Source organism: Tupaia chinensis, unplaced genomic scaffold (genome assembly GCF_000334495.1).
Source record: "Tupaia chinensis unplaced genomic scaffold, TupChi_1.0 Scaffold000416_1, whole genome shotgun sequence".
NCBI classification, from domain to species: Eukaryota; Metazoa; Chordata; class Mammalia; order Scandentia; family Tupaiidae; genus Tupaia; species Tupaia belangeri.
The window spans coordinates 3254696-3272796 of NW_006159921.1; the positions used below are offsets into that span (position 1 = coordinate 3254696).

At 50.1% G+C, this 18101-nt stretch overlaps 1 protein-coding gene across 1 annotated transcript in view; it reads left to right on the top strand.

Annotated features, from left to right (window-relative positions):
• The first annotated feature begins 3005 nt into the window (after nucleotides 1-3005).
• TRIM25 (tripartite motif containing 25) overlaps nucleotides 3006-18101 on the top strand; it is a 23700-nt gene continuing 8604 nt past the window's right edge. The window contains exons 1-4 of the mRNA XM_006154666.3: nucleotides 3006-3692; nucleotides 8145-8240; nucleotides 14096-14329; nucleotides 16943-17114. Of these exons, the coding sequence (XP_006154728.1) occupies nucleotides 3096-3692; nucleotides 8145-8240; nucleotides 14096-14329; nucleotides 16943-17114 (1099 nt within the window). The 5' untranslated portion in view covers nucleotides 3006-3095. The remainder of the gene's footprint in view (nucleotides 3693-8144; nucleotides 8241-14095; nucleotides 14330-16942; nucleotides 17115-18101) is intronic.

The window sequence follows — 18101 nt, forward strand, 5'->3', positions numbered from 1 at the left end:
TTGGCTTCTGGAATCAGACCAGATGCCAATATCTTGTCTTAAGCAAATGATTCAGTTTCTCTGAATCTCAGTTTTCTCTGCTGTAACCTGAGAGAATTCTGTTGACCTCAAAGATTTGTTGTGAGAATTAAGTGAGATACTGCGTGATCATCTTGATTTCCTCTTTCTCACATCTTTCTGTCTTCCTCTTTCCTGTGCAAACAACAAAATATGAAAGAGAAGGAATGGGCTAAAGGGCCCTAGGGAAATAGGAGCACGCGGGACAAGAAGCAGGGAAACCTTTAGCAGTCTGGAGCTGAGCAGTGCTCAGCTAGAATCCCAGTCCTGCTTCCTGTAAGTGTTGTGACCCTCATCAGTAAAGCCAAGCGTGGCAGGATTTACATGGGTTATAAGAGATAATGTATGTGGGGCAGGTGGTGTGGTGGTGAAGGCACTGGATTTCCACATGAGCAACTGTGGTTTGAGTCCTAGACCTGGTGGCTTGCTCTCTCACTTTCCGGTTTCTCTCTCTGATCAAATTAAAAAATAAATAATAATAACAAAACTAAGTAAATAATTGTTTTTAAAATGTGTATTATAAGAGTTAATATATGTGTTGGGACTAGCAGTTAGCATAATGACTATGTCGGTGAACTCCCATGTAGTCGACTGCAGTTCGAGTCCCAGACTCGGTGGCTTAAACTCACGCGGGGCATGTGTGCGTGCGTGCCCAAGATCCCGGGAGGAGAATGGAGGAGAAGGGATTGCGGCGTGGCCATCCCCCCTGGGGGGGTGATTTCTCGCTTTCTGTCTCTCTGTCTCTGTCTGTCTGTCTGACAAGCACACGTGCCCTATAGCAAAAACCTCTCCAAAAAAAAAGAGTTAATATATGTGAGTCGTGTATCCCACAGTAGGTGCCCTATAACAGTGGCTATTCCTGTTGGCTGTAATCTAAGATACTCACCTTTTCCACATTTTGGCTGCACACCTGAGCAAAGTCCAACTCACTCCACTACAAACACTATTTTTCCTTGGGCCATCCCCTCATCCTCTCTCCTCTAACTTCCAGTCTACCCACTTTCCCTGAAGGTAGGCCACTTTTTAAAAAGTGTAGGTCCAGCCAGGTGGTGTGGTGGTTAAAGCGGCTGGATCCCACATGGCTGACTTCATGGTCCAAGTCCCAGACTGGCTGCTTGAAAATCACACTGGGCCTGTATGCACACATGTCCAAAATCCTGAGAGAATAGAGAAGGGATTGTGATGTGGTTGTTCCCCCTGGGGGGGTGATATCTCTCTCTGTCTCTCTCTGGTGAGTGCATGTGCCCTAGTAAAACTAAAAAAAAAAAAAAAAAGTGTAAACAATTTTGAGAAAAATATTTAAGTTTCAATGCAATATTGTGTGTCTGTATAGGAAAGAAAATCTCTTAAACTGGGATTTCCAAACCCCAGGAAAATAGAAAATGGAATTTAAAAAATATCATGCTACATCAGTGGAATGAAAAAATATCTCCAGGGACCAGCAGTTAGCATAATGGTTATGTCATTGGACTCGAGCTGACCGCGGTTCGAGTCCCAGACCCAGTGGCTTAAACTCAGGGCGGGCGCATGTGTATTCGTGCCCAAGATCCCGAGAGGAGAATGGAGGAGAAAGGATTGCTGCCGTGGCTATCCCCCCTAGGGGGTGACTTCTTGCTTTCTGTCTGTCTCTTTCTGGTGAGCGCGTGCCCTATAGCAAAAATCTCTCAAAAACAAACAAAACAAAACTACCAAAAAAAAAAAAAATCTCCAGAGGCTGGCAGGTGGCGTGGTGGTTAAGGGTTCTAGATTCCCACATAGCTGACCACAATTTGAGTCCCTGACCTGGTGGCTTGCTATCTTGCTCCCCCACCCCTTGCTCTGTCCCTCTCTGGTCAAATTAAAGTTAAATAAAATAACTTAAAAGAAAAAGAAAAACTATCTCCAAGTTTCTGTATGGGTCCTTTAATTGTCTGCAGTGTGACTATGGCCATCAGCTTTCAAGAATTGCATCCCTAGGGACCAGCAGTTAGCGTAATGGCTATGTCGCTGGACTCCCATGTAGTCGACCGCGGTTCGAGTCCCGGACCCGGTGGCTTAAACTCATGCCGGCGTGTGTGCGTGCATGCCCAAGATCCCGAGAGCAGAATGGAGGAGAAGGGATTGCGGAGTGGCCATCCCCCCTGGGGGGGGGTGATTTCCTGCTTTCTATCTCTCTGTCTCTCTCTGTCTGTCTGGCGAGCGCACAGCGCCCTATAGCAAAAACCTCTCCAAAAAAAAAAAAAGAATTGCATCCCTATATGTTAAGAGTCCCAGACAGAGGAAAAGGAGAATTCTTTTTCCTAACGCAATGTCCTTTAACTGTTCCTACAGTTCCTTTTTTTTAAAAAAAGAATTATTATTATTATTATTTAATTTGACTAGAGAGGGACAGAGAGAGAGAGGGGGTAAGTGAGAAGACACGCTGCCAGGTCTGGACTCGAGCCGCGGTCATCTAAGGGAGCCCAGAGCCCTTAACCACCACGCCACCAGCCAGCCCCATCACAGTTATTTCTTAGAAGGCCTGCCGGGACAGTAAAACCAGCCGAGCTCTAAAGGGTGGGAGGGACATTTCTGGTCTCGGATGAGTTCCTGAGAAGAGGGGACTTGCAGCAGGCGCAAGTTTGTGCGGAAGTAGGACTGTCCCGCAGCTGACTCCAAGGGTCAGGGACTCCACCCCACACGTCAGTTTTGCAACCCGCAGCGTGGCCATCCTGGTGGTGGTCGGGAGGTTCCCCTGAATTCCCGCGTTTAGTATGAAACCCAGCGCTCACCCCGCGGGAGCCGCTGGGGCTCCGAAGGTCGTCACCCCAGAGCGCGCGGCAGCTCCTGGGCGACTGCTAGGGCGCCGACCTCGGGTTCCCGGAGCGGAACCTGCGCACCGCGCCCAGCGCCCAGCGCCCCGCCCTGGCCGCCGGCCCCCGCCTCCCACGTGACTTCCTGAAAGTCCGGGGGACCGCCTCTCCCCCGTTCAGTTTCGTTTCTCAGGCACTTTAGGGGCATCGGAGCTGCAGTCGCATCTGCGTTTCCACCATATCCCGTCCGGTCCCTCCGGGAGCGCCATGGCGGAGCTGGGCCACCTGGCTGAGGAGCTGTCATGCTCCATCTGCCTGGAACCGTTCAAGGAACCGGTCACTACCCCGTGCGGTCACAACTTCTGCGGGTCGTGCCTGAACGAGACGTGGGCCGTCCAGGGCTCGCCGTACCGGTGCCCGCAATGTCGCGCCGTCTACCCCGCGCGGCCGCAGCTACGCAAGAACACGGTGCTGTGCGCCGTGGTGGATCAGTTCCTGCAGGCAGAGCTGGCCCGCGCCGCGCCCCCGGACGGCTGGACGCCGCCCACCCGCGCCGCGGCCCCCAGCCAGGACGCACAGGGAGCCTGCGACCTCTGCCTGAAGGAGGCCGCCGCGATGACCTGCCTCATGTGCATGGCCTCCTTCTGCCAGGAGCACCCCCAGCCGCACCTCGACATCCCGGCTTTCCGGGACCACCCGCTGCAGCCCCCTGTTAGCAACCTGCAGAGCCGCAAATGTCCGCAGCACAACCGCCTGCGGGAGTTTTTCTGCACGGATCACGGGGAGTGCATCTGCCATATCTGCCTGGTGGAGCACAAGGCCTGCTCTCACATGTCCCTGAGCCAAGCCACCGCGGACCTGGAGGTAGGGGTGGCCCGTGAGGGCGCAAAGGGGCACTTTGGGCCGGCAGGGTTGTTCAGAGGAGCCTCTATGGGCATCACTGCCATAGCCCAGTACCTTGGGGAGAATGGCCTTGCTGGGCCTGAGATCAGGGTAGGGACATCACCAATGTCCGGCACGGAAAGGAGTCCAAGAGGGGTCGGGAAGTGGCCTGGTGTCTAGGCGTGCTGGACTCCCACACGATCACCTGCAGTTGGTGTCCTGGACCTGGTGGCTTTCTTTCTCGCTTCCCCTTTCTCTCTCTTTCACTCTGTCCCTCCCTGGACAAATTAAAATAAATAAAGTTAAATAAAACAATTCTTTTTTTTTTTTTCCGGAGAGGTTTTTGCTATAGGGTGCGTGTGCTCCCCAGACAGACAGAGACAGAGAGATAGAAAGCTAGAAATCACCCCCCGAGGGGGGATGGTCACCCCGCAATCCCTTCTCCTCCATTCCCCTCTCTGGATCTTGGGCACTCACGCACATGTGCCCGGCGTGAGTTTAAGCCACCGGGTCCGGGACGCGAACCGCAGTCAACTACGTGGGAGTCCAGCGACATAGCCATTACGCTAACTGCTGGTCCCAATAAAACAATTCTTTAAAAAGGAAGAAAGGAGCTGGGAGACTGTATGTCCCTTGCCCGTCATCCACCTTCCACCCTGCACACCTGTTTAGAGGGACCACTGAAGACACAGGTCAGGTTGCTTGCCTTAATCCTGGTATGTGTTGATGGTGTTTAGTGAGGGGTTCGAATGTCAAAATAAATCCTTGTTATCTGTTGGCTCATTAAAGCCTAGCAGCACCTGGAGGTTAGTTCCCTTTTACAGTTGAGGAAACGAGGTTAAGAGAAATGAACTAGCCTGAGATTAGGGGGCACTGTGGCCCAGGCTGGTTTGACTGTATGGTCTGTAGTTTTTCCTCACGGCCCAGCCTCACATCCAGGTCTGTGGAGTCCAGCGCTTCATTTTCAGAGGTCAAGGTCATGTAAGTGAAAGGCTTTGATGAGCTGGAGAGTTCCTGAACAGGGATGCGTTACTGGAGGACTGAAAGGGAAGGTGGGCAAAACCCTGAAAATCCCTGGATAGGAACCACTGCACCACAGCATCCTCCATTCTGGCTGGGAGCCTCCGAGCATGGGACTTGGCTCCTGGAGCGCTTAGGGAAGTGAGGAGGGACTAGGTGGATTCCTAAGGGCCTTCCAGGTTGGCAACATTTTTAGTGGTTTAGAAAATTGTACCTTTGCCCGGTGGACTCAAAGCAGAGGCTGAGAAGGTGTAATGACACCACTTTTTGTTTGATCAGTTTAAGCTTCCACACAGCACTGTCAGGGAGCACAAGGCTTGTCCTTGCATTGTCAAAGGAGATGTGAGCTGAGTGAGGTCCAGGAGGTTTTCAGTGGTGCCAGGACCAGGGCATAGGCCCTGTTCCCATCCAGCCCTAGCCCTTCTCTGGCCTTGCCTGCTTCTGAGTCTGAGCTGGGCTCCTCTGGGCCTTTCCTCTGAATCTCAGAAGAGGGGCCTTAGGCCATGGTGACCTGCAAGTCGATTCCTGAGATACGACTAACTCAGGTACAGACACCCTGAATTGCCACCTGTTGCAGAAAAGGACCTGCCTACCATTTGGAGCTGGGCCCAGCTCTGTTCCAAATAGCTGTTCAGTTTGGGGCAAGTCACTACAGATCTCTGAGTTCTGCTCCCTGCCAGACAGGATTAATGGCATTCTCTCCGTACCTCCAAGGGTGGTTGGTCAGAAGGCCACTGTCTGGCTAGTGCTTCATAGCCAGGTAATCTGGCTGGTTTACGTGGGTTTCACCAGAGTGGGTGCAGAGATCTGGGTTTGAAGACCTTGCTCCCAGCTGGGAAATGCTGAAAGGAGATAACGGTAGGCCCTGTCTCAGGTAGGCCCTGTCTCCGTCATTGAAGCATTAAAGGAGGCAATCTATAAACAGCGTTTTACTGTGAAGGCTTCCATTTCTGGTACTCAGGCTGGGATTGAAAAGAGCACACTGGGGGCCGATAGCCCTGGGGCAGCCCCCCCCTGGATGTTTTTGCCACTAGTGCAAGGGCCTGCCAGCGAGGGTGGGGCAGCCTGACGCCTGCAGGAAGGTTAGATGTTCTTATCCATGGAGCAGCTCACAGGCAGGAAGGGCCTCCTTGGCCTGGCCGGGAGCACAGCATGGAGCCTGTGCCCAGCTCTGGGTGCTGGAGAAGCTCAGCTTTTTAATCTTCCTAATGTCCCTCCTCTGCATTTCCGCTGGCTCCGTCGTCCTGGTTTGCCGAGTCCTGTAACAGGTTGCCTTCCTGAGTTCCTGCTACTGCTCCGTATTGGCAGAGCCAGGCCCAGATGGGCTATGTCCCCAGGGCTCGGGCAGTTGGCTTGTCTCAGCCAATGGGGTGGGACAGGCTCAGGACTCTGGGGCTTTCTGCAGAGAGGACCGACATCCCCAGTCTGTGATGCGATCTCAGAACTTCCACAAACTGCCTTGACTAGGGGTTGCTGCAACCCCCAAATCCTCGTGCTACTTTCTTGTGCTCTGGAGTCACACACAGGGACTAGCCTGTGTGTTAGATTAATGTGGATAAAGTCTTCAAGGTCCTCACAGAACAGAGTGCAGAGCAGAGAGCGACTCTCAGGAATGACGCGGTTGGCAGTCCTGGGCGTTCTGAGCTCTTTTTGGTCTGGCCTATGAGGCCGGATCTGCCTGGGCCTGACCTTTGCCCTTTGGCTCACACCATGTGTTGGCCACGGTTAGAGGCAGGTTGAAGGGCAGTATCACAGAGTGGAGTGGGAAACGTCTTGGGCTTTCTGGGCTGACATGGTGTGGCTTTGTCCTCCGTTCCAGTCCTTACGTGTGACTGTCACTGGGTGGTTCAAATCCAGCTCCAGGGGCAGGTTCAGCCCTGAATATCTTGGTTTGAGTGGGAGACACAGGAAAGTGAAAGGCAGAGACAGAGAGGCTTTTTTTCTAGAAACTTCCAGCATACTCAGTGTGGGCACATGTCTGTAATTTTAATAGGGTTTCAGCGGTGCCAGTGAAGAGTAATGTGACCTTGAGCACACCGCTTTGCTGCTCTGCGCCTCGGTGTCCTCCTCTGTAAAGGTTGGGTAGTCCCTACCTCACAGTGCTGTTTTTGGTTTCGAATGAGGGCATAGATGTCAACCTCTAGAACAGGGCCAGCATAGTAAGTAGTAAGTACATATTAAATACTAGCTGTTAGGGTGGTGGCGGTGGTGGCTGTTTTGCTTCTCATGTATGTACCCCAGTATTTCATCTGAGCAGGGAGGTGGAGGACCCAGATATGGATTATGAACATTTGTAGAAATAATAAGAGCATGGGGTTACCATTGCTGTGTTTCTGGAAGTGGCTAGGAGGCTGGCAGTTCCAAATGAGCTTAATTCAGTTTCAGGGATTGAGCCGATTTGCAGCTGGGCTTCAGTCCCTGTGGATTCCTTGTTCCTAGCCCCAGGTAGCCGCAGCCTGCAGGGGGGCAGGGGAGCCTTGGACTCCGGTCTTTGCCCCTGTCTCTCTGAGGCTGACAGAGGCTTTTAGGATTGGCGGATGCCTTTGGGGAGAACAATACCAGATGTTAGATTTATCTCTTTGTCTCCTTCTCCTGGAACTTGGCTCTGTAATCCCCCTCTGCACCCACCCCCTATAAGGCTTGTGTGTTTTCCAGAGAGAGAGACAGAGACACAGAGTGAGACAGAGAGAGGGAATGTGAAAAATCACCCTCCTGGGCAGGTGGACCTGCAGCAATCCCTTCTCTTCCCTCTCCTCTCAGGATTTTGGGCATGCATACACATGTGCCTGGCATGATTTTCTGGACTGCTGGTCTGGGACTCAGATCAAGCACTAGGCCATGTGGGTTCCAGCGCTCCAACTTTCATGGCCCTTGTGCCTTCTTAATCCTTCAGTGCCTTTTCGTAGGTCCTCTCCCCGGCGCCCGGTACTTGTCTGCTCTTCTGGTTGTTTGCAGTGGGAAGGCTGGTTTGAACGACACATCTGCCATTACCGAAACGGCAGTCCTGGCTTATTCTCAGTGTGAGCTGGGCCACCTTGCCCTCCCCCTTGCCTGGCTTCCATCAGCTGCAAAGTGGGCAGTGGTGAAGAAGCTCCTAAGTGCTAAGATATCCCACACGTACGTTGTCTCCATGAGGCCTAATAGCCCTGTGAGGTGAAAACAGCTGTTTTTATTTTGTGACCCAGGAAACTGAGGTGAAAGACAGTTACATGGCTGGGAATGGGGTCTTGAATCCTGATCTGTCCAATTCCAAATCCTGTACTACCCCCTTAAAAGGAAGAAGGCAGGCAGTAAATATGAGAATGCTTCAAAAAGCTGTACTGGGAGATGCATTCAGGGCATGGCTGCTGGTGCTGCATCTGGTGGGGACTGGCTGAAGAGGTGCACGCTCACCCTTGTTCCTTTTTTCTGCAGACCAAGCTGAGGCATAAACTAACCGTCATGTACAGTCACATCAACGGGGCGTCGAGAGCACTGGAGGATGTGAGAGCGAGGCAGCAAGACATGCGGGTAAGTGGCAGGGTCCTCCACCCCAGCTAGCTCAGGGGGCCTCCCTCAGGCTCCAGGCAGGACAGGCACCATCTTACCTTGACAAAGTTGGTATCAGGTCACTCACAAGTGTCAGAGTTAAACGTTGACGGGAACCAGCAGTTAATGTAATGGCTATGTCACTGGACTCCCACGTAGTCGACCGCGGTTCGCATCCTGGACCCGGTGGCTTAAAATTCATGCAGGGCGTGTGTGCGTGTGTGCCCAAGATCCTGAGAGGAGAATGGAGGAGAAGGGATTGCGGCGTTGCCATCCCCCCGGGGGGTGATTTCTTGCTTTCTGTCTCTCTGTCTCTGTCTGTCTGGTGAGCGCACGCGCCCTATAGCAAAAACCTCTCCAAAAAAAAAAAAATTAGGGTTGAGGGCTGGCAGGTGGTATAGTGGCTAAGACACTGGACTCCCACATGGCCCCACTGTGTTTTGAGTCCCAGATCCAGTGGCTTAAGACTCATGCCGGGCACGTGTGTATGTGCCCAAAATCCCAGGAAGAGAATGGAGGAGATGGGATTGCGACATGGTCATCCCCCCCATGGGGGTGGGAATGATTTATCACTTTCTCTTTCACTGTCTCTGTTTCTCTCCTCTCCAGTGAACACATGTGCCCTATGGCAAAAACCTTCAAAAGAAAAAGGAAAAAAAAAAACGTAAGGTCAGGGAACCAGCAGTTAGCATAATAGCTATGTCGCTGGATTCCCATGTAGTTGACCGTGGTTCGTGTCCCGGACCCGGTGGCTTAAAACTCACGCCGGGCGCGTGTGCGTGCGTGCCCAAGATCCCAAGAGGAGAATGGAGGAGAAGGGATTGCGGCGTGACCATCCCCCCTGGGAGGTGATTTCTCGCTTTCTGTCTCTCTGTCTCTCTCTGTCTGTCTGGCGAGCGCACGTGCCCTATAGCGAAAATCTCTCCAAAAAAAAAAAAAATAATAATAAAGTCAAAAGTAGTAACAGAGAAAAATGATGATATAAAGTAGAAGAAAAACAAGAAGCAAAATTACATACCCACTAGGATTACATCTGTTTATAAAAAGGAAGTGTATTTGTTTCCTAGGGTTACTGTAACAAATAATTACAAACTTCATGGCTTACAACATATTTGTACACAGGTTTGGAGGCTGGAAGTCCAAATTCAAGGAGTTGGTAGGGTCACCCTCCCTCTAAAATCTCTACGGAGAACCCTTCCTTTCTTTTCCAGCTTCTGGTGGCTCAGGTGTTTCTTGGCTGTGTCGGCGCCACTCCAGTCTCTGCCTCTGTCTTCACGTAGCTTCCTCCTTTCCTCTGCCTTCTCCTCTCTCCTCTCTGATAAAGACGTTCCCCATCGGATTTAGGGTCCACCTCGGTAATCTAGGGTGATCTCATCTCAAGGTCTTTCAGTTAATTACATCTGCAAAAGTCCCTTTTCTAAGTAAGGTCACATTCACAGATTCTGTAATGTAGACTTATGTTTGGAGGGACTAGTATTCAACTAATGGCAGAACAAATAGGAAAAAAGACTGGAAGAAAGTATTACAGAAGGAAGTGTTGGAGTGGTAAGTTAGGGATGATTTTGTTCCCTCCTATTTTTCGAAAATGTTATAAGGTTAAATTGCCTTTAACTTAAAAAGATTTGTTTTGGTTGTTTGTTTGGCTGTGGGCGTATGCACTCACCAGAGAGAGAGAGAGAAAATGAGAAACCACCACCCAAAGGGAGGACCACACCACAATTTCTCCTCCTCCATTCTCCTCTGGGGATTTTGAGCACACATGCTTACACACCTGGTGTGTTTTTCAAGCTGCTGAGTCCAGGACTCGAACCATGCAGTTGGCCATGTGGGGTCCAGCCACCTTAATCTTTATGCCACCTGGCTGTCCCGGAGATTTGATTTTTAAATGTGCAGTTCTAGAGCTGCAGCCTCGTTTTATGGCAGTAACTATGGTTTAATTAGACGAGATTCGTGTTAGAATACTTGTCTGTCACGTACCAGCCCATGTGGCTTTGATCATGTGGGCAGAACGCCGAACCCTAGTTTCACCGTCTGCACGATGGACTCACAGCAGCTCCTTTTTGAAGGTGGTTGTGAGGCTTAAATGAAGGGATGCATGTAAAAGTACCTGTATTGGTTAGAGGGCAGGCTAAACTGCCATTAAAAAAAAAGATATCCCCCAAAGTAGAAGCATAAATAAGATAGAAGTTCACATCTTTGCTCTGGGCTGTGAGGAGGTGGTTGGGGAGAAAGTAAATGACAACAAGGAATTTCCTTTGAAGTAAGTGACATGGTGTTGCGTATCTCTCATCCAGTCCTGCCTCATGAGAAGGGGCTTCGTCACATCACCGTGTCTAGCTGCAGGAGAGGCTGGAAAACACTGTTAGGGCAGCCATATGTCCAGATGAAACTACAGATGAGTGTTCTCTTACTGAAACAGAAAGGAGAACAGACATTGAGGGGCACTGGTAGTCACATGCCGTGGCAGAGTAAAGAGCTACGTGAGAATCAGTTGCAATCCACTCCTGTGTGTTTCTGTTTGTCATGCTTAATTTCATACTCATGGGGATTACCAAGCGTGTCAGATAAAACTGCAGCTGCTTAGGCAGTGCTGCCCAATGTAATGGGAGCCTCAGGTGGAATTTTAAATCAATTAGAATACATGAAATTAATTTGAATAATATTATTTAATTCAATATATCTAAAATATTACCATTTGAACATGTCATAAGTAAAAATGGTTTAATGAACCATTGTACATTCCTGCTTTTTTTGTTTTAAGAGATTTTTGCTATAGGGCATGTGACTCACCAGAAAGACAGAGAGACAGAAAGGGAGAAGTCACCCCCAAGAGAGGATGGCCATGCTGCAATCCTTTCTCCATTCTTTTCTCGGGATTTTGGGCATGCACTCACATATGCCCGGTGTGAGTTTGAAGTCACGAGGTCCAGGACTCAAACCATGGTTGACTACATGGGAGTTCGCTGACATAGCCATTATGCCATCTCCTGGTCCTGCCAATATGTCTTTTAGACCAGTGGTTCCCAATCTTCTCAGCACCAGGGCTTGGCCTCGTGGCAAGGTTTGGGGAAGGTTTATCCTGGAATGACCCAAGTGTACCACATCCACTATGCATCCAATTTCCACCTCCACCACGCTGCAGTATGCAATGAAACAATCACACAACAATAGGGTTCACGCTCTCATGAGAATCCAATACCACCCGTCATCAGGCAGGAGGTGCAGCCCAGGGACAATGCAAGCCATGGGGAGTGGCTGCAAACACAGATGAAGTCTTGCTTACTCGCCTGCCTCTCACCCCCCTGCTGCATGGCCTTGTGACCTGGCCCTGTGGCTCTAGTCATGGCCTAGCCCCCAACAGGCTGTGAACCAGTTACTGCTCCATGGCCTGAACATTGGAGAGCCCTGTTTTAGCCTTGTAACACTTCATTATAAACTACCCACATTTCAAGAGCTACATGTAGTCATATGTAGCTACTGTACAGCGCTAGGGGATGACATTCTGTAGAAATTTTCTAGAGCTATTTCATGCCCTTTAGGAAAATTACACATGAACAGCTTTTAGCTCAAGAAATATAATACCACTGGTGCAGCCCCTCCCTCTCTTTCTCATTATATCCGCCTTCTCTCTTTCAGGGGTCACTTCTATTCTGAATTTATACATTTATTTCCATGTATTTCTTTATTCTTTTAATATATATGCATGCATTCCTTAGCAATGTGTACTACCATTCTGTTTGTTTGTTTGTTTGCTCTTTTTGAGAGTTTTTGCTGTAGGGCACATGTACTCACTGGAGAGACAGAGAGAGAGCAAGCGAGAAACCACTTCCTGGGGGCATGGCCATGCTGCAGTCCTTTCTCCTCTATTCTCCTCTCAGGATTTTGGGCACATAGGCATATGCACCTGGCGTGAGTTTCAAGCCGCTAAAGCCCAGGACTCAAACCGCGGTTGACCACATGAGAGTCCAGTGCCTTCTTTAATCACTTTGCCACCTGGGACTGGCAGGTGGAGTAGTGGGTAAGGGCATTGGACTCCCACATGAACAGTGGCAGTTCGAATCCCAGACCTGGTGGCTTCCTTTCTCACTTTCCCACTCTATCTCTCAGTCCCTTTTTTGATCATATTAAAATAAATAAATAATTCTTTAAAAAAAGAAAAGTTTTTTTTTTTTTTGAGAGGTTTTTGCTATAGGGCACGTGTGCTTGTCATAAAGACAGAGACAGAGAGATAGAAAGCAAGAACCGCCCCCCCCCCCGAGGGGGGATGGCCACGCTGCAATCCCTTCCCCTCCATTCTCCTCTCGGGATCTTGGGCACACATGCACATGCGCCTGGCGTGAATTTAAGCCACTGGGGCCGGGACTCAAACTACGGTCGACTACATGGGAGTCCAGCGACATAGCCATTACACTAACCGCTGGTCCCCAAAAAAGAAAAGATATTTTAAAAAACGGGGTGGTTGGGAAAAAAAATCCTTTTAAAAAATTACTATGCCATCTTCTGGCCTTATCAGTCTGTTTGTTTCTAAGCATTCCGTAGGAAAATCATACTGTATTATCTTCTACTGTACAAGTTGTTTTTCTCTCATGGAGATATAACCAGGTATAATTCCAGTTCATTGATTTTCATAACGGTTTACTATTTCATCCTATGATTCTCAGTCTCTGGTTCAGGTTTCCTATGGATAGGCGTTCCAGTTGTTTCCAGGTTTTTTACTATTTCAAACAATGCTGCCTCATGAACATTCTTGTACATATCTCTGGAGGAAACATCCAATAAAATTTCTGGAGTATATTCCTAATAGTGGAGTTTCCAAATCACAGGGCATGAGCACTTCCAAATTTCCTAGATATTGCCAAATTGCTCTCCAAAAGTGTACTCCCACAAACTACAGATGTTCCTTGATTTATGTTAGAGTTGTGTTCTAACAAATCCATCGTAAGTCAAAGATATCATAAGTCGGGACCAGCAGTTAGTGTAATGGCTATGTCGCTGAACTCCCATTTAGTCGACCGCGGTTCAAGTCCTGGACCCAGTGGCTTAAACTCATGCTGGGCATGTGTGTGTGCATGTCCAAGATCCCAAGAGGAGAATGGAGGAGAAGGGATTGTGGCGTGGCCATTCCCCCTGGGGGGTGATTTCTCGCTTTCTGTCTCTCTGTCTTTCTGGCGAGCGCACACACCCTATAGCAAAAACCTCTCCAAAAAAAAAAAAAAAGATACCGTAAGTTGAAGATGCATTATGTACACCTAACCTACTGAATATCACATCTTAGCCTCGCCTATCTTAAGTGTGCTCAGAACACTTATGTTACCCTATGATTGGGCAAAATCATCAAACATAAAGCTTGTTTTATACTAAAGGGTTGAATATCTCATGGAATTTATTGAATACTATACTGGAAGTGAAAAATGGAATAGTCAAATAGGTACTTGATGTAGGCTTTCTACTGAATGTGTATTGCTGATGGACCACCTTTTTTTTTTTTTCAAAGAATTATTTTTTATTTAACTTTATTTATTTATTTTATTTTAAATCTTGACCACAGAGGGGTAGAGTAAGAGTGAGAGAGAGAGAGAAAGTGACAAAGCAAGCCACCAGGTCCAGGACTCGAACTGTGGTCGGCCATGTGGGAGTCTGGCATCCTTAACCACCACACCACCTGCTGGCCCACTGATGCACCATCTTAAAGTCACAGAATCATAAGTTGAACCGTCATAAGTTGAGGAGTATCCGTATCAGTGAGTTCCTGGTGCTGCCCATCTCACCAGCACTCAGCACTGCAGCTTCAGCATTTGTGTCAAGCTGACCGGAGCCTGCTTGTCTTATCCTCTTAGGAGACTGCAAACAAGAAGATGGAGCAGCTGAGACAGGAATACCTGGAAATGAAGGCTGTTATTGATGCCTCAGAGGCCAGTGCAACACGGAAGATCAAAGAAGAGGAGAAGAGGGTCAACACCAAGTTGGACACCATTTACCAGGTTCTCCTGAAGAAGAAGAGTGAGATCCAGAGCTTGAAGGACGATATTGAACTCAGCCTGTCGAAGGGGGACGAGTTTGAATTTCTAGAGGTGGGTCTCATTGAGGATATTCTTGAATAATTTTTTTTTTAAGAGAAATTTTTGGTATAGGGTGCTTGCGCTTGCCAGAAAGACAGAGAGAGACAGAGAGGCAGAAAGTGAGAAATCACTCCCCAGGGAGGATGGCCATGCCACAATCTCTTCTCTTCCATTTTCCTTTTGGGATCTTGGGCATGCACGCACATGTGCCTGGCATGAGTTTTAAGCCTCTGGGTCCAGGACTTGAATGAACTGCAGTTGACTCTGTGGAAGTCCAGTGAGGTAACCATTATGCCATCTGCTGGTTCCTCTTGAATAGTCCCTCTGCTAGCAACACAGTGTGGATTACAGGTACAGTAGGGCCCCCAAGGCACTGGGACTGCAGGAAGACATTGGATGCATTCCTGAGACATGTGGTATGTTTTGTATGCTGTGCACCAACTTGCCAGAAACCTAGGGGCTTAGAAGAACATGCGTTTATTGTTTTAGGGTTTCCCTGGCTCAGGAGTCTGGACATGGCTTCCTGGATTTTGTTTGCGGAGAGTCTCCCAAGACTGCAGTCTTGGGTTGGCTGGACTGTGTTCCTTTTGGAACTCAGGGCTATCTTCCAAGCGAAGATGATTTGGTGGCAGAATTTGGTTCCTTGGGGTTGTAGATCTGAGGTTCCCCCTTTTGTTTTTTGCTGGTGGCTGTCACTGAGGCCCAGTTTCAACTTGGCACCCTACTTCTGCAGTGCTGGCAGGAGAACTCCCTCCAAGAAAGCCTCTTTAAGAGCTTTTATCAGATGAAGTCAGGCCTACCCAGAATAATCCTTTGGGTTAGCTGGAAATCAACTCATCTGGGGTCTTGATGGCATGTGCAGTATTCCCTCCCCTTTGCCGCCTAATGTAACCTGACCCTAGAGCCATAGCTATCGCATTCACTGTCCCCCCTTTGCTGAAAGGGACCGGATTCCATAGGGTAAACACCTTGGGGGCTATCTCAGTCTGTTACTGCCTTGCTAACAGAAATGACTGCAACTAGGTGATTTATAAAGAAAATAGAGATGGATTCACAAAACTCACAATTCTGCTCATCGGAAAGTCCAAAGGCATCACGAAATGGCGAAAGGCAGAACGTTTAGCAGGGTCTGTACCCACGAGCCTCCGCCTGCCTCATTTGCCTTTCTTACACACACAGAACAGTCATGGAGGCCCCGCCCTCTGTCACACCCACGGCAGTCATGAGGGCAGGGCTGGGAGCACTATTGTGTTCTGGTGTGTATACAGGAAGGGACTGGCTCTGTCACACTTCCTCGCCCGGATAACCTGAGGGAGTGAAGTTTAACACTTCACGGTGCAGCCAGTACAGTGGAGTTCCAGTCCATGAGCTTTTAGGGGACATCCAAATTTAAACACATGAACCTGTGTGGGAGAAACCACTCTCCAGACTGTGACAGGAGCCATCTTGGCGTGTTGCCTCCCTCACAGGCCTACCCTCTTCCTTCCATCCTTCCGCAGCACAGCCCCAAGAAGTGTCTTCCTGAAGCACAGACTCCCTGTCCCTTTCTGGCTTCATGTTTCTTAGTGTGGCCCACAGTGCCCTTGGTGACCTGGCCCCAACTTTGCCAGCAGCCACACGCCTGCCAGTCCTGGCCTTGTGCTCTAACCACAGTGGGACACTCAGCTTTTTCAGACACAGTGGCATCGGGTGGGAATGCCGTGCCTGACTTTCTCTGCTTGGAGATTCATGCCCTTCTGGGGCCAGCTCGTTTCCCCTGTCTTCCCTTGCCACACTTGGCGTTCAGGGGCGTGATACTGCTTCAGATGAGCTTGTTTCGTGTCCGTTTTGGCTATCAGCCCACCTCATTACTGCCCTCCCTCCGCCTTTCCTGTCCAGCATGTGGCAGAGTACGTGGTGTGTAGAGGGTGTCTAGTGAGCCCCGTTGGTAGGTGACCTGCCATGAGGCCCAGGTTCCTGGTTCAGCTCATGGAGAGCACACAGAAGATACTGAGGACCTTCTCTCTAGGTCCCCAGAGAGAAGTTGGGCCCCTGGGTTGTCTCCCCAGGCCTAGGGGTTTCATCCCAAGTGTTCATTCCCATTTGTAGAGCAGCTGCCGTGAGTTGTCTGAGAAGGATTCTGAGTCCACCTCCAGGCCTCTTGATCCCATATGAGCCACTTTTGTCTTAAAACTTGGAACTTCAGTTAGACCTTCTCTGACGGGACATGCTTGCACTCAATCCTGCATGCCTGGTGGTGTCCCTGTCTACTCAGAACATATGACGAGAGCTGTCCCTCTAGGATGGAAATGCTCCTGGGTCTCCTGTTCTTTTCCAGCCAGTGAAGAGGCTTGTCCTAGGGCTTGGGAGACCTCTGTCCCAACCATGTCTGTGCCACTAACTGACAGAGTTCCCGGCAAGCCCCCTGCCATGTCTCAACCTGTTTCCACATCTGCAAGATGAATGACTTGTGAAGTCCCTTCTAGATTTCTGTGTCTTAAAGTGTCACTTTAACCCCCTGTGATCTCTGAGACCAGCTGGAGTGTGCCATGGATACGGGGAAGCCCTGCTTGCTGGGTTCTTGGGGACTGAGCCCAGACCCTGGTTCACTGCAGCTGCCTGCGCTAACCCTCCGGCTTGTTCCAGAAAGCGTCAAAACTGCAGGGAGTGGTGACAAAGCCAGTCTACGTTCCCAAGGTGGAGCTGAATCACGAGCTGATGAAGGGCGTCGCCCAGGGCACCACAGACCTCAAGAACGAGCTGAAGCGTTGCGTCAGGCAGCTCCAGGAGAAGAAGTTCGAGGAGCCTGCCAGCTCAGGTACCCGTGTCCCCTAGTCCCCCATAGGGGAGCTTGAAACCAGTGGGTCCACTCAATGTTTTTTGGGGGTGCTTGAGTCTCAGGAGCCCTGAAACATCCACTGCTCATCTGGAAGGTGTAGGGAGGGATCGTTGCTACACCCCACGTTACAGCCATCCTCCCTAAAGCAGTTTTTGGGGCTTGCTATTAGAACGGGACTTACTCGATGCGTTTGGCTGACTCAGACGAGCTTCCGGTGACCTCTGGTTTGTCACTGAGTTTGGCGAGGCAGTGGCTAGTTTAGGGTCAGAGACACTTGGAATTTCTCCTTGACACCCCCTCTCCTTCCCCCACACCCAGTCCATACCAGCTTTTGCTGCTTTAATATCTCCTGACTCAGTCTACTGGTCCCAACACCAGCCACCACTCGCCTCCTCTTCTCTGCTGTCACCCATGCTGGCTACCTGTCGAGGTGGCTACCCAAACAATCTTTCCACATCGATGCTGCCACCAGAGAGAGCTCTTTGGGGTGCAACGCCCCTCTCCCGGGCCTCTCTTTTCACCCCTTCCTTAGCTTTCCATTTGCTCTTTGATCGAGGCCTGACCCTTGACTCTGGCCTACCAGCCAGGCCTGGCCTGGTCATCTCTCCCCTCCCCTCCTCCACACAGCTCTCTGTTCAGGTCCCCAGATATGCTAGGCCTCCTGCTTCAGGGCCTTTGTATGTACTTTTCTCACGCTGGCCAGCAGGCTGGAAGTCCACCATCTTTGGAGGTCAGTTAAAGTACTGTGTTTTCCTCTGGCCCCTCCCCTCCACTGCTCCCGCCCCTCGGGCTAGGGGGCAGGGTCCTTCTGTTGCACATGTGTCGTTCTGCCCTGGCTGGCGATCCCCATCTGTCACCGCTGCAAGGCTGCCATGGACTGTGTCTGAAACTTCATCAACGCTGTTCCCGCAGTGCCCAACACAGAGCCTGGCACATGGTAATTCTCTGCTGTGTGATCCAGGAAGG